The 11,244-nt window shown below is 40.0% G+C and overlaps 1 protein-coding gene across 1 annotated transcript in view; it reads left to right on the top strand.

Moving 5' to 3' along the window:
* CUNH11orf53 (chromosome unknown C11orf53 homolog) overlaps positions 1 to 11,244 on the top strand; it is a 43,140-nt gene that overhangs the window by 27,790 nt on the left and 4,106 nt on the right. The window contains exon 3 of the mRNA XM_032284809.1: positions 10,102 to 10,144. Coding sequence (XP_032140700.1) covers positions 10,102 to 10,144 — 43 coding nt within the window. The remainder of the gene's footprint in view (positions 1 to 10,101; positions 10,145 to 11,244) is intronic.

The raw sequence follows: 11,244 nt of genomic DNA, 5'->3' as shown, positions 1-11,244 counted from the left end.
AGGGAGGGAGGGAGAGAAAAGAAAAGAGAGAGAGAGAAAGAGAGAGAAAAAGAAAGTTAGTTCTGAAGGATTACTTCCTACTACCAAAGTCTAAGTTCCTTAGGGTGGCTCAAAAAAGCTCTTTTTATTTCTTTTCTTTTTTTTTTTTCTGAGACAAGGTCTCACTCTGTTATCCAGACTGGAATGCGGTAGCATGAATTTGGCTCACTGCAGTCTTGACTTTCTGGGCTTGGGAGATCCTCCTGCCTCAGCCTCCTGGGTAGCTGGGCTCTACAGGCATGTGCCATCATGCTGTTATGTGTGTGTGTGTGTGTGTGTGTGTGTGTGTGTGTGTGTGTGTGTGTGTGTGTGAAGATGGGAGTCTCACTATGTTGCCTAGGCTCATCTCAAACTGCTGGGCTCAAGGGATTCTCCTGCCTCTGCCTCCCAAACTTCTGGGATACAGAAGTGGCACACAGCCACTGTGCCCAGCACAAAAAAAAAAGACCTTTAGGCCAGGCGCGGTGGCTCACACCTGTAATCCCAGCACTTTGGGAAGCTGAGGTGGGTGGATCGCCTGGGGTCAGGAGTTCAAGACGAGCCTAACCAATATGGTGAAACCCCATCTCTACAAAATACAAAAAAAAAAAAAATTAGCCAGATGTGGTAAAAGGCACCTGTAATCCCAGCTGCTAGGGAGGCTGAGGCAGGGGAATTGCTTGAACCCGGGAGGCAGAGGTTGCAGTGAGACAAGATTGTGCTATTACACCCCAGACTGGGCAACAAGAGCAAAACTCCATCTCAGAAACAAACAAACAAAAAAAGACCTTTATAACCTGCCTTCTGCATCTTTCTCCAGCTTCTCTTCAGCTTTCTTGCCCTCACATTTCCTGCCCACATTTCCAGATATGTGACATGCTGTCCCTCACATTTGAGCCTTTGTTATTCTCTCCAGTAACAATACTCCTCAAACAATTTCCTTTCACCTAGCCTTCAAAACCAGACTCAGATATCAGCTATGTTTTGATGTGCTAAATCACATTCCCTGAAAACAGTAAATCACCCCCCCCAAACTTCGTCCCTGCCCCCACCTCCATACCTGCACTAAATCAGGCTAATTGACAATTCAGGCTATGTCACTTGGCAGCTTTGGAAACTTGGACAAGTCCTTCAGAAAAGTCTATTAGTTTTCCAACCAATAAGCTAGGTATTATAACTTACAACAATCTATCTCATTGGTTAATGGTGGTAATCTAATGAAATAATGCATAGAAATCATCTCACACTCTGCAGAGTACGTAAAGTACCTAGATATTAGCTGTCGCTAAAAATGATCACATTGACACACTAGCATATGTAAAGTGCCTGGCACAGAGTCTGGCGGGAAGTAGGCACCAGGAAATGCTAGTCTTCTCAACCTCAACCCTTATTTCTATTATTGCACTAATTGTACATATACTTATGCAGCTGTTTTTGCTATGAAACTGTGTACTCTCAAGAATAGGATCTATGTCTTACTCCTCTTGGTATTTCTGGAAACTACCTGGTGCAGAGTAGGCACAGAATACATTTAATAGAATGAATGAAGTGAAACTTCTGCTCCAGACAAGCCAACTTGCTTATTATTCCCTGAAGAAGAGCTGTGTTTTCCCACCTTGTATTTGATTCACAAAATTCCTCCTTCCTGGGAGCTTCCTTTCTCCTCCCTGCATCCTATCAGGCTTCAGCACCCAATTCAAATCCTCCACACATTGACCTCCCCCTTTTCTGATGCATAGTAGATGCTTATAACTGTAGTTTATATTCATCATAAAGTATTTTTCTTATTTATGATTAAATATATAAGTGGCCTATAAATCAAAACCTGCTTCAAACTTTGCAAAAGTAACAAGGTTTATAATAATATGTTTGGGATAATTTAGCCAACACACGAGATTTCACAGCAACCAAAATGCTCCTGGTTCTACTATATACGTTTCCTATTAACTAAGGCGTTTAATTCTTTATACCCATTTTTTTCCCTGGGGAGAAGAAGATGTTCCAACCTAACATCTTTATAACCTGACTCCTGCATCTTCCTCCAGCTTCTCTTCAGCTTTTTTGTCTTCACATTTCACACTAACACTACTATTTAAAGGCTAACTATGTTAACATCTGGCATTACTTTTCCTTTAATTTCAAAGTTGGAGGAAAATCATATGACCTATGGTGGACCTAAATGTAGACATTAAAATACGGTGTCCGCATGTCTAATATCATCAGCTCCACCTGCCTCACAGTCACAGAAATGATGACGATGAAAATTTAAACCTGTAAAATACTATGAATGCCTCAAAGAGAGATATCACCTATTCACAAGTGGCTATGATCATTATTACTTAAGCATTAGTAGCAATATCTTCAAGTTTGAAGAGACATTTTCTAAACTAAATTGTACCTCTTAATTTGAATTAGGAAATAAAATGATACAGCAGTATGAAACATGTCATGCTAGTCAAAGATCATTTCCTTAGAACATTTCAATATTTCCTTCAACTAGGTTGGCACCTAAAATTGTTATTATAGGATCATAAAATGACCATAAATGTACTCAAGGGAAACTCCTAATCTTATCACTTTACCGCCTTGGTGACCTATTAGTTCAAATTAACTCATTTTCATGGAGGGGCTTTGGGGGCAGCTGTGAGGCTGCCGTGTTAGCTGCAGGAAGTTGCAGGCTGGCAAATTTCATTCAAATATAAACCTCTAAATTTGGCTAGCTGGCATTGCAGGATCCTGTTGTTTGCAGTATGCAAAATAAATATTATATACCATCTCACTTGGTCAAAAATTGTGGGCTCTTCAATATTAATTTCAATACTATTTCTGGAGGATTTGCAGGATAAGAGGCAACTGTGTGAATACAATATACTGAACCAAGAAAGAAATGTAAGATTTCCCTTTACATAGGAAATGACATTGAGTGTGCATGCTGAAGGACCCTGGTTTAGGCCATTCTCTCTCGACCCGTGAAATCTGGAAATGGGATGGAGAAGCAAGTGGCAGCTCTGGCATCTTCCCAGTGGCATCCTTCCCAGCCCCATGGAGGCCCTTTAGGAGTCATCTAGGGTCTGTGATACGAACTGTAGAGGTCCATTGTCATTGACTTTTGTGTTTATCTATCAGAATATTTCCCAGGTCACCACAGAGAGGGCAGCACTAATTATAGCTATAAACTGACTAGTCTGATGAGAATGTTTTACATCATGATTGTGGTGGGAGGTCACAAGTGTTCATCAAATTTTGCCAAAATTCATCAAATTGTACCCTTAAATTTTGTGAATTTTATTATATGTAAATTATATCTCAATAAAGCTGACCCCAAAAGTAGAATGTCACTCAAAGGATTAAGGATGTGTGTGCGTCTATGTGTGTGTGTGTGTGTGTGTGTGTGTGTGTGTGTGTGTGTGTGTGTGAGAGAGAGAGAGAGAGAGACAGACAGACAGACACAGGAAAGTATCCCACCTGATCCTCTTTGTGAGGTTTTATATAATTATATGATCACTCTGGATGTTCCTAAGTCTTCATTATATGAAATTTTTTTAAATGAAGATGCTTTCCAATTTTTAATTGCTGAGTTATTAAAAAGCTTGCAAAGCAGACTGTTGTGGTGGTTAAGAAATGGGCTCTGATATCAGAAAGGCCCTTGTCTAATTCCATCCACTATCACCACCACCACAACCAATCCTTTCCTAGAAGGGAAATTAGGTTATTCTCTCTATGCTTCGGTTCCCTCATTGGCAAGATGAGAATAATATTACTTATCTTCTGGCTTGGTCTCAAGAATTAAATGAGATACTACGTATAATACAGTTGGCCAAAGCAATGCCTACCAATGTGTTTATGAAATTACTATAAGCAAGTGCTTATAAATTACTTCTGTTATAATTTAAATCTCTACTAGAAAATGTTGGAAGTCATGGAAAAATAAAAGCTTTTGTGCTGTGTTAAAACCAAGAAGATATCTACCTCTAGACTCAATATCTACAGTTTCAATTGTGGTATGGGGGTGAGAAGAGCTCTCCCACAATAGAACTGGATCTTGCATAACAAAAATTTTAATGAGTTGTTGAGCTAGCAGAAAGTAAGAGAAATCTCCAAAACTAGGGATAGGGACAGGAGTTGGCATGGGAGATTGAAAAAGGGTTTGAGCAGAAAGTAAAGCGCTGAATGATGAGAAGGTGATCATGCCAAAAAGACAGGTTTCCTGAGAACAGGTGTCCAATTGGCTTTACATGGTTCTTGGCCTGCTGCCAAGGTTGGGAAGCTGAACCTTGGACTCCAGGATGAATGTGGGGAACCTGGAAGGCAACCGGCTTCCCATAGATATAAACACAAATCTTCTGGAGGAAAGCAGCCTCAATTCAGGACTCCAAATCTTCACAGATAAAGGTCAAAAAAATGTGAGTTTCAATCAAAGTTCACCCATGCATAAGAAAACAAACCACTATGAATGAGTCTGCATAATAATAGACAATAAATTTAAATTCCTGTGACTTTCATATATTAGAATTACTGAATACAAAATACATAATACTTAATACATAATAAGCACTCAACAAGAGGCTATCAAAAATTACCAAATAGATTCAAAAATCAAATGGAATTTATAGAAATGAAAAAATATAAAAATTCAATGTGTGAGTTAAACAACAAATTAACTATAGTTGAAAAAAGAATTAGTGAACTAAAAATACATCTGAAGAAACCTATGCCAATCTCTACCAAAATATAGAACAAAGAATTATGGACACAGAGAAAATAGAGGAAAAGGGATTTTAAGGATAATAGTAAAAGGTCTAACGTATATCTAAACAGAGTCCCAGGAGGACAGAACAGTCATAATAAAGACAAGACAATATTTGAAGAGATGATGGGTGCCATTTTTTTCAGAATTTATGAAAGACATGAATCCCTAGATACATGAAGACTATCCTACATCAAGCAAGATAAATAAAAAGGAGCCTACCTCTAGATAAAATGAGGTGAACTTGAAGAACCTCAAAGACCAATGGAGTATTTTGGAAACAGTCAGAAATAAAGAGATTGTCACAAAGAACAACTGTAACACCAAAGCAGACACCTCAACAGCAGTCGTGGAAGCCAAAAGTCAGTGAAATGATGTCTTCAAAGTGCTAAGAAAAAAAACTATAAAATTAAAATGGTAAATCCAACAACATTATCTTTCAAGTACAAGTTCAAAAGAAATATTTTCAGATAAAGAGAAACTGAAACAGTTTGCTATCAACACCACTGACACTTAAGGAATTCCAAAAAATTACTTCAGAAGAAGGAAATGAACCTAGAAAGAAAGTTTGGGGAAAAAGTAAGCAAAGAAAATGGTAGACATTTGAATCTTAATTCAAATTAGTAAATCTAATACAGAATTACTTAATTAAATGATGATATGTATGTGTAATTTCTGACGTCTTATTAACAAAAAACAAGCTAAAGAAAAGAGAATAGCACATACATAAATTAGAAGAGAGGCAATTCTTATCCATCAATTGTAGGTTTAAGATATTATTTGTAGGTTTTGTTAAATATGCATGATAAAATTGTAAGGATAATCATAAAGAATGAAAATAGAGCATGACACTTCCACATCAGGTAGGGGACAAAATCATGTAGGAGGCAAAAGTACAAAAAGCTTCATCAAATAATAAATAAAATCAACTAGACTTTTAATTGTGAAATCTTTGTAGAGTCTTCAGGTATAAAAATTAGGTTAGGGAGGAGATGGTACTGTCAGTTCCACAGTAATAATTAAGCATGAGCAGAAGATGGAAGAGGCATCGTAGAAGATGCTGAAGATTGCTGGCAGTGGAGGAGAAAGACAGAAACACTTTTAAAGCAGAGATGTCAAAAGGTGAAGGGGCTGTGTCAGCTGCAATGTCACAGACTGGGCTCTCTCCCTGCCTGGGGCAGAGGCAGGAGGCAGAGCCATTACGGCTGATGAATAAATGGCTAACATGCTGAGGGAATTTGGGCACTGATGCTGATGCTCATCAGATTGGGTGGGTGTGCTGTGTCTCACAGGGGCCTTGATCCTGACCCCAGACTTGGCCAGAGCAGTTTAAGGAAAGCAGGCAGGAAGAGAAGTGGGAGAACAATGGGACATCTCCCTAGGCAGCACCCAGGACAGCTACCACCCCCTGGCACATCATACGTACCCTGGAAGGAGGTTGAGGCTGAAGCTAAAAGGCATATGCATTGGCAAGGAAAGACCCACCCATACCACAGAGGTAGAAACGGGAGGGTAACACAGGATAACATGGGCACCTCCAACATGAGACTATGTGGCCAAACACAAGTACTTCTATGGTTTAATCACTTCCCCTTTCCTCCTCGTAGAAAGAGACCATTACATGCCCAAGAGTTCCCTTCTGCCACTTAAAAGTATTAAAGGATTAAACAGGAAAACCTGTAAATCAAAACATTTGGAGAACTATACCACAGATTTGAAGGAACCAAAAAATGCGTAATGGTAATAATAGCTAAGGCATGTATGCTGTTAACTCTGTGGCAGACACTATTCTAAGTGTTTGATATAATGATCTCATTTAATCTTCATGTGCCCAAGATCCCATAGCTAATAAGAGGTAGGGCTGGGATTCAAACGTAGTCACTCTGGTCCCAGAGGTTTTACTCCTAATTACCATGCTGCTTCTGAGTTGTTGGATATTTTGCCTGGAGAAGATCGAATTCAAGGTTGATGCTACAGATTGCTATTGCATGTTTGCATTCCCCTAAAATTCAAATGTTGAGGTGCTAATCCCCAACGTGATGGCATTTGGAGGAGGGGCCTTTGGGAGGTAATTAGATCTTTCAGATGGAGCTCTCTCTAATGGGATTAGTGTCCTTATAAGAAGGGACACCAGAGAGATGATCTCTCTCTCTCTCTCTCTCTCTCTCTCTCTTTCCCCCCTTTCTCCCCTCTTGTGTGTGTGTGTGTGTGTGTGTTTGTGTGTGTGTGATGTGAAGACACAGTGAGAAGCCAGCTCTCTGCAAACCAGAAAGAGGGCCTTCACTAAGAACCACACCATGATCTCAGACTTCAAGTCTCCTGAACTGTGAGAAATAAATTTTTGTTGTTTAAGCCACCAAGTCTATGGTATTTGTCATAGGCTTGTCTTCAAATATTTGAAGGGCTGTGTATGCAAGAAGGGTTAAACTTATTCTATAAGGACCAAAGGGATTAGAACTAGGAAAGTGATTCTTTTCAGTCAACTTTGTAATTGGTAGAGGTTCCTAAGGAAGAAATGGGTTTCCTCAGAGGCTAGGGTCTCTGTCACTGGATATTAGATGCACCTGATGTTAGTAATATGGAGAGAATTTAAGCTTTGAATGAGACCGTATAAAATTTCTTCCAGCTCTTGAGAGTCTATAGAATTTTGAGAGTCACTGCAAAAGAGCTCAGGTTCAATGAACTTGATGTTTAGGGTTCTTAACTTCCACAGAAGCTACATCCTCTCCCCTTAACTTTGCTCCAGAGCATCTTGGAGCCATGTTTTGCATTTGTGTATGTTAAGACTCTACATGTCTAGATACTCTTCCTTCAGAGGTCAGCTTAGGCATTGCATCCTGCAAGTTGTGTCCCCCACCCCAACCCTAACACCTGCTTAGGTGCCTGTATCACCCCATCTTTCCCTGATCCTGCCACTTTTCATACTACATGAAATATTCTGTTTTGTCATCAGTTACCCGTGTGTTGGTTTCCTAGGGCTGCAGTAACAAGTTACCACAAATGAGATGACTTAAAGCAACAGAAATGTATCATCTCATAGTTCTAGAGACCAGAGGTCTGAAGTCAAGCTGTCAGCAGTACCATGCTCACTCTGGACTCTCTGGGCAGAATCCTTCCTTGCATCTTCTGGCAATTGTGGCCGGCAATCCTCAGTGTTCCTTGGCTTGAGTTTGTATCACTCAAACTGCTGCCTTTGTCTTCACATGACCTTGTCCTGTCTGCATCTGTGCCTTTCTGCATCCTTCTCCACTTCCTATAAGGACATCCTTCTCCTGTTCCTATAAGGACATTGGTCACATGAGATTTAGGACCCACCCTAATTTAGTACAACCTCATCTTAATTTAAGTAGTTACATCGTTAACAGTCCTATTAGTAAATACCATTACATTCACAGGTACCAGGGATTAAGGTATCAATACACCTTTTGGTGTCTCATGCCTGAAATCCCAGCACTTTGGGAGGCCAAAATGGGTAGATCACCTGAGGTAAGGAGTTCGAGACCAGCCTAGCCAACATGTTGAAACCCATCTTTACTAAAAATGCGAAAATTAGCTGCATGTGGTGGCGGGAGCCTGTAATTCCAGCTACTCAGGAGACTAAGGCAGGAGAATCACTTGAACCCATAAGCAGAGGTTGCAGTGAACCGAGATCATGCCACTGCACTCTAGCCCGGGCAACAGAGTGAGTCTCCATCAAAAAAGAGAAAAGAAAAAGAAAGAAAGAAAAACAAAGAAGGCAGGCAGGAAGGAAGGACGGAAGGAAGGAAAGAAAGAGAGAAAGAGACAGAGAGAGAGAGAAAGAAGGAAAGAAAGAAAAAGAAAAAAGAAGAAAGAAGAAAGAAAAGAAAGAAAGAAAGAAAGAAAGAAAGAAAGAAAGAAAGAAAGAAAAGAGAAAGAAAGAAGGAAAGAAAGAAAAAGAAAGAAAGAGAAAGAAAGAAAGAAAGAGAAAGAAAGAAAGAAAGAAAAGAAAGAAAGAAGAAAGAAAGAAAAGAAAAGAAAGAAAGAGAGATCAACCAACCACATTCCCCAGCCTCCCCTGCTCTCTAGCCTGTGGGTTCTTTGAAGATTGTGCCTTCATTCCACATATTTTTCTTACGTCTATTATAAACTACACCTTGTTCTAGGCACTGAGGACACATCACAGTCAAGGTCCCTACATTTGGTCGAGCTTCTTTCTCGATGTGGAGTCAGACAGTAAAAAGTGGCCCTTCACTGCTGAAGCCAACACTAAGCGCATGTAGGTGTGCACCTACACACATACAGGAGGTGCCCCTTAACCATGGTTAAGAAAGGAATTTCTGAGGTTTCAGCTACTCATGGTTAACTGCAGTCTGAACATATTAAATGCAAAATTCCAGAAATAAACAATTCCTAAATTCTTAAACGGCATGCCTTTCTGAGTGATGCCATGAAATTTCATTCAGTCCCACTCTGTGCTGCCTGGGACCTGAATCCTACCTTTGTCCAGCAGATCCACACTGTCTACACCACCTGCCCATTAGTGTCTCAGTAGCTGACTCAGTGATCAGATTACCTGTCACTCTATGGCCGTGCTTGTGTTCAAGTCGCCCTTGTTTTATTTCATAAAGGCCCAAAAGCACAAGAGTAGTGATGCTGGCAATTTGGATATGCCAGAGAGAAGCCGGAAAGTACTTCCTTTAAATGAAAAAGTAAAGGTTCTCAACTTAATAAGGAAAGAAAAAAAATGTATGCTGAGGTCAGACATTGGTATGGTAAGAATAAATCTTTTGTCTGTGAAATTGTGAAGAAGGAAAAAGAAATTTATGCTAGTTTTGCTGTTGTACCTTGAACTGCAAAACTGTGGGCGCAGTGCATGATAAATGCTTAGTTGAGATGGAAAAGGCGTTGAGTTTGTGGGTGGAGGACACGAACAGAAACGTGTTCTGGGACTGATGACAATCAGGTGTGGTACTACACTCAGTTTTAGTAACCCACTGGGGAGTCTTGGAGCATAACCCTCGTGGGTAAGGGTAGACTACTGTATATGCATATACTGTATATAGTCTCTTAATATATATTTGATGAGGGCATGTTAACTGGAACAATAGAAAATGAAGGATAAATTATTCCATTTTGTGCAGCCAGTGTTTTCTGGGATATTTATCAAAATTTAAAAGCGTGATTTCTCTTTGACTCTTGTAAAACTTTGTTCCATGGTATTTTAATTCTTATCCTCAGTTGACCTGAGGGTCAACCCAACTTTCCAAGTAATATTTCTGGATATCATAAAACCAAGCTTATAAGGTGTATTCCTAACTTTTATTAAATTCAACCTTACAACTAAAGAAAACACTTGAATTCTGTTTACTTTCCAGGGCAGCATCAGTTCCTCTCAGTCTCCATTTGTGCAGATGCCAGGTGAGTACTTTAATTCAATAAGCGATTATTCCCTTTGGAATTGAAATCAAGCTGCTGGGCTTTCATGCTTTTATAATGACCTTACACCACTTCCAAAACTCTGCTCCTTTAAAAAGGTTATGTCTAAAATACAAAATCAACGAAGAATAGAACTCATTCAGTCATTTCTGAATTTAAAATTCATTTTGTCTTGAAAGCAGCCATTTGATTCCAAGCATTTTGGCCAAAGGCAATAGAAATTATGCCCTTGCTACAGTTTTAAAATGTCTAAAATTCTGAGACCATGATCTGATAGATGAGGCATCTGCTTTCAAACAGAAAGAGGAAAGCAGCCTGAGAGCAGGGCAGGGGGGATGCGGGGGTGCTGGGTGCTCTCCATAGTCAGGCACTTGGTTCAGCATTCTGAATTCATTTCAATGCCTATGTCTCCTTAAATACTCCTGTGGGGATGAAAAAGGGGAATTCCTAATAATAGTGTTGGACATTCTCATATAAACACACACACAGGCAAAGACAACCTCATCTAGTCTGACCTAGAAGTGGTACAGTTCCTAACAGTTTTATCACCTTCAGAGCTGGGTAAAGGAAAGGAATAAGAGCAATGGAGGATCCCAAATATTTAAATGTCTGTATGTTGTTTCCCAATCATATATACTGTCATTGAAATTTGGTTGCATCTCCTGTCTTCTACAGAAAAAAAATTTCTGTAGCTTCTCTTTAACTAAAAATTATTCTTTCTCTTTGTATGGAGAAATTACATGCTAAGGGCCAGGAGTGGTGGCTCCTGCCTATAATCCTAGCACTTTTGAAGGCCGAAAAGTGTGAATCATCTGAGGTCAGGAGTTCGAGACCAGCCTGGCCAACATGGTGAAACCCGTCTCTATTAAAAATACAAATATTAGCCGGGCATGGTGGCGGATGCCTGTAGTCCCAGCTACTCGGGAGGCTGAGACAGGAGAATCACTTGAACCTGGGAGGCGGAGGTTGCAGTGAGCCAAGATCGTGTCATTGCACTCCAGCCTGAGCAACACAGCAAGACTCGGTCAAAAGACAGAAGGAAGGAAGGAAGGAAGGAAGGAAGGAAGGAAGGAAGGAAGGAA

The sequence above is a fragment of the Sapajus apella genome, unplaced genomic scaffold (assembly GCF_009761245.1).
Source record: "Sapajus apella isolate SASKATOON/1434 unplaced genomic scaffold, GSC_monkey_1.0 scaffold16, whole genome shotgun sequence".
Lineage (NCBI taxonomy): Eukaryota > Metazoa > Chordata > Mammalia > Primates > Cebidae > Sapajus > Sapajus apella.
Note: the sequence above shows the minus strand (reverse complement) of the source record. Positions and strands in the feature narration are given on the sequence as shown.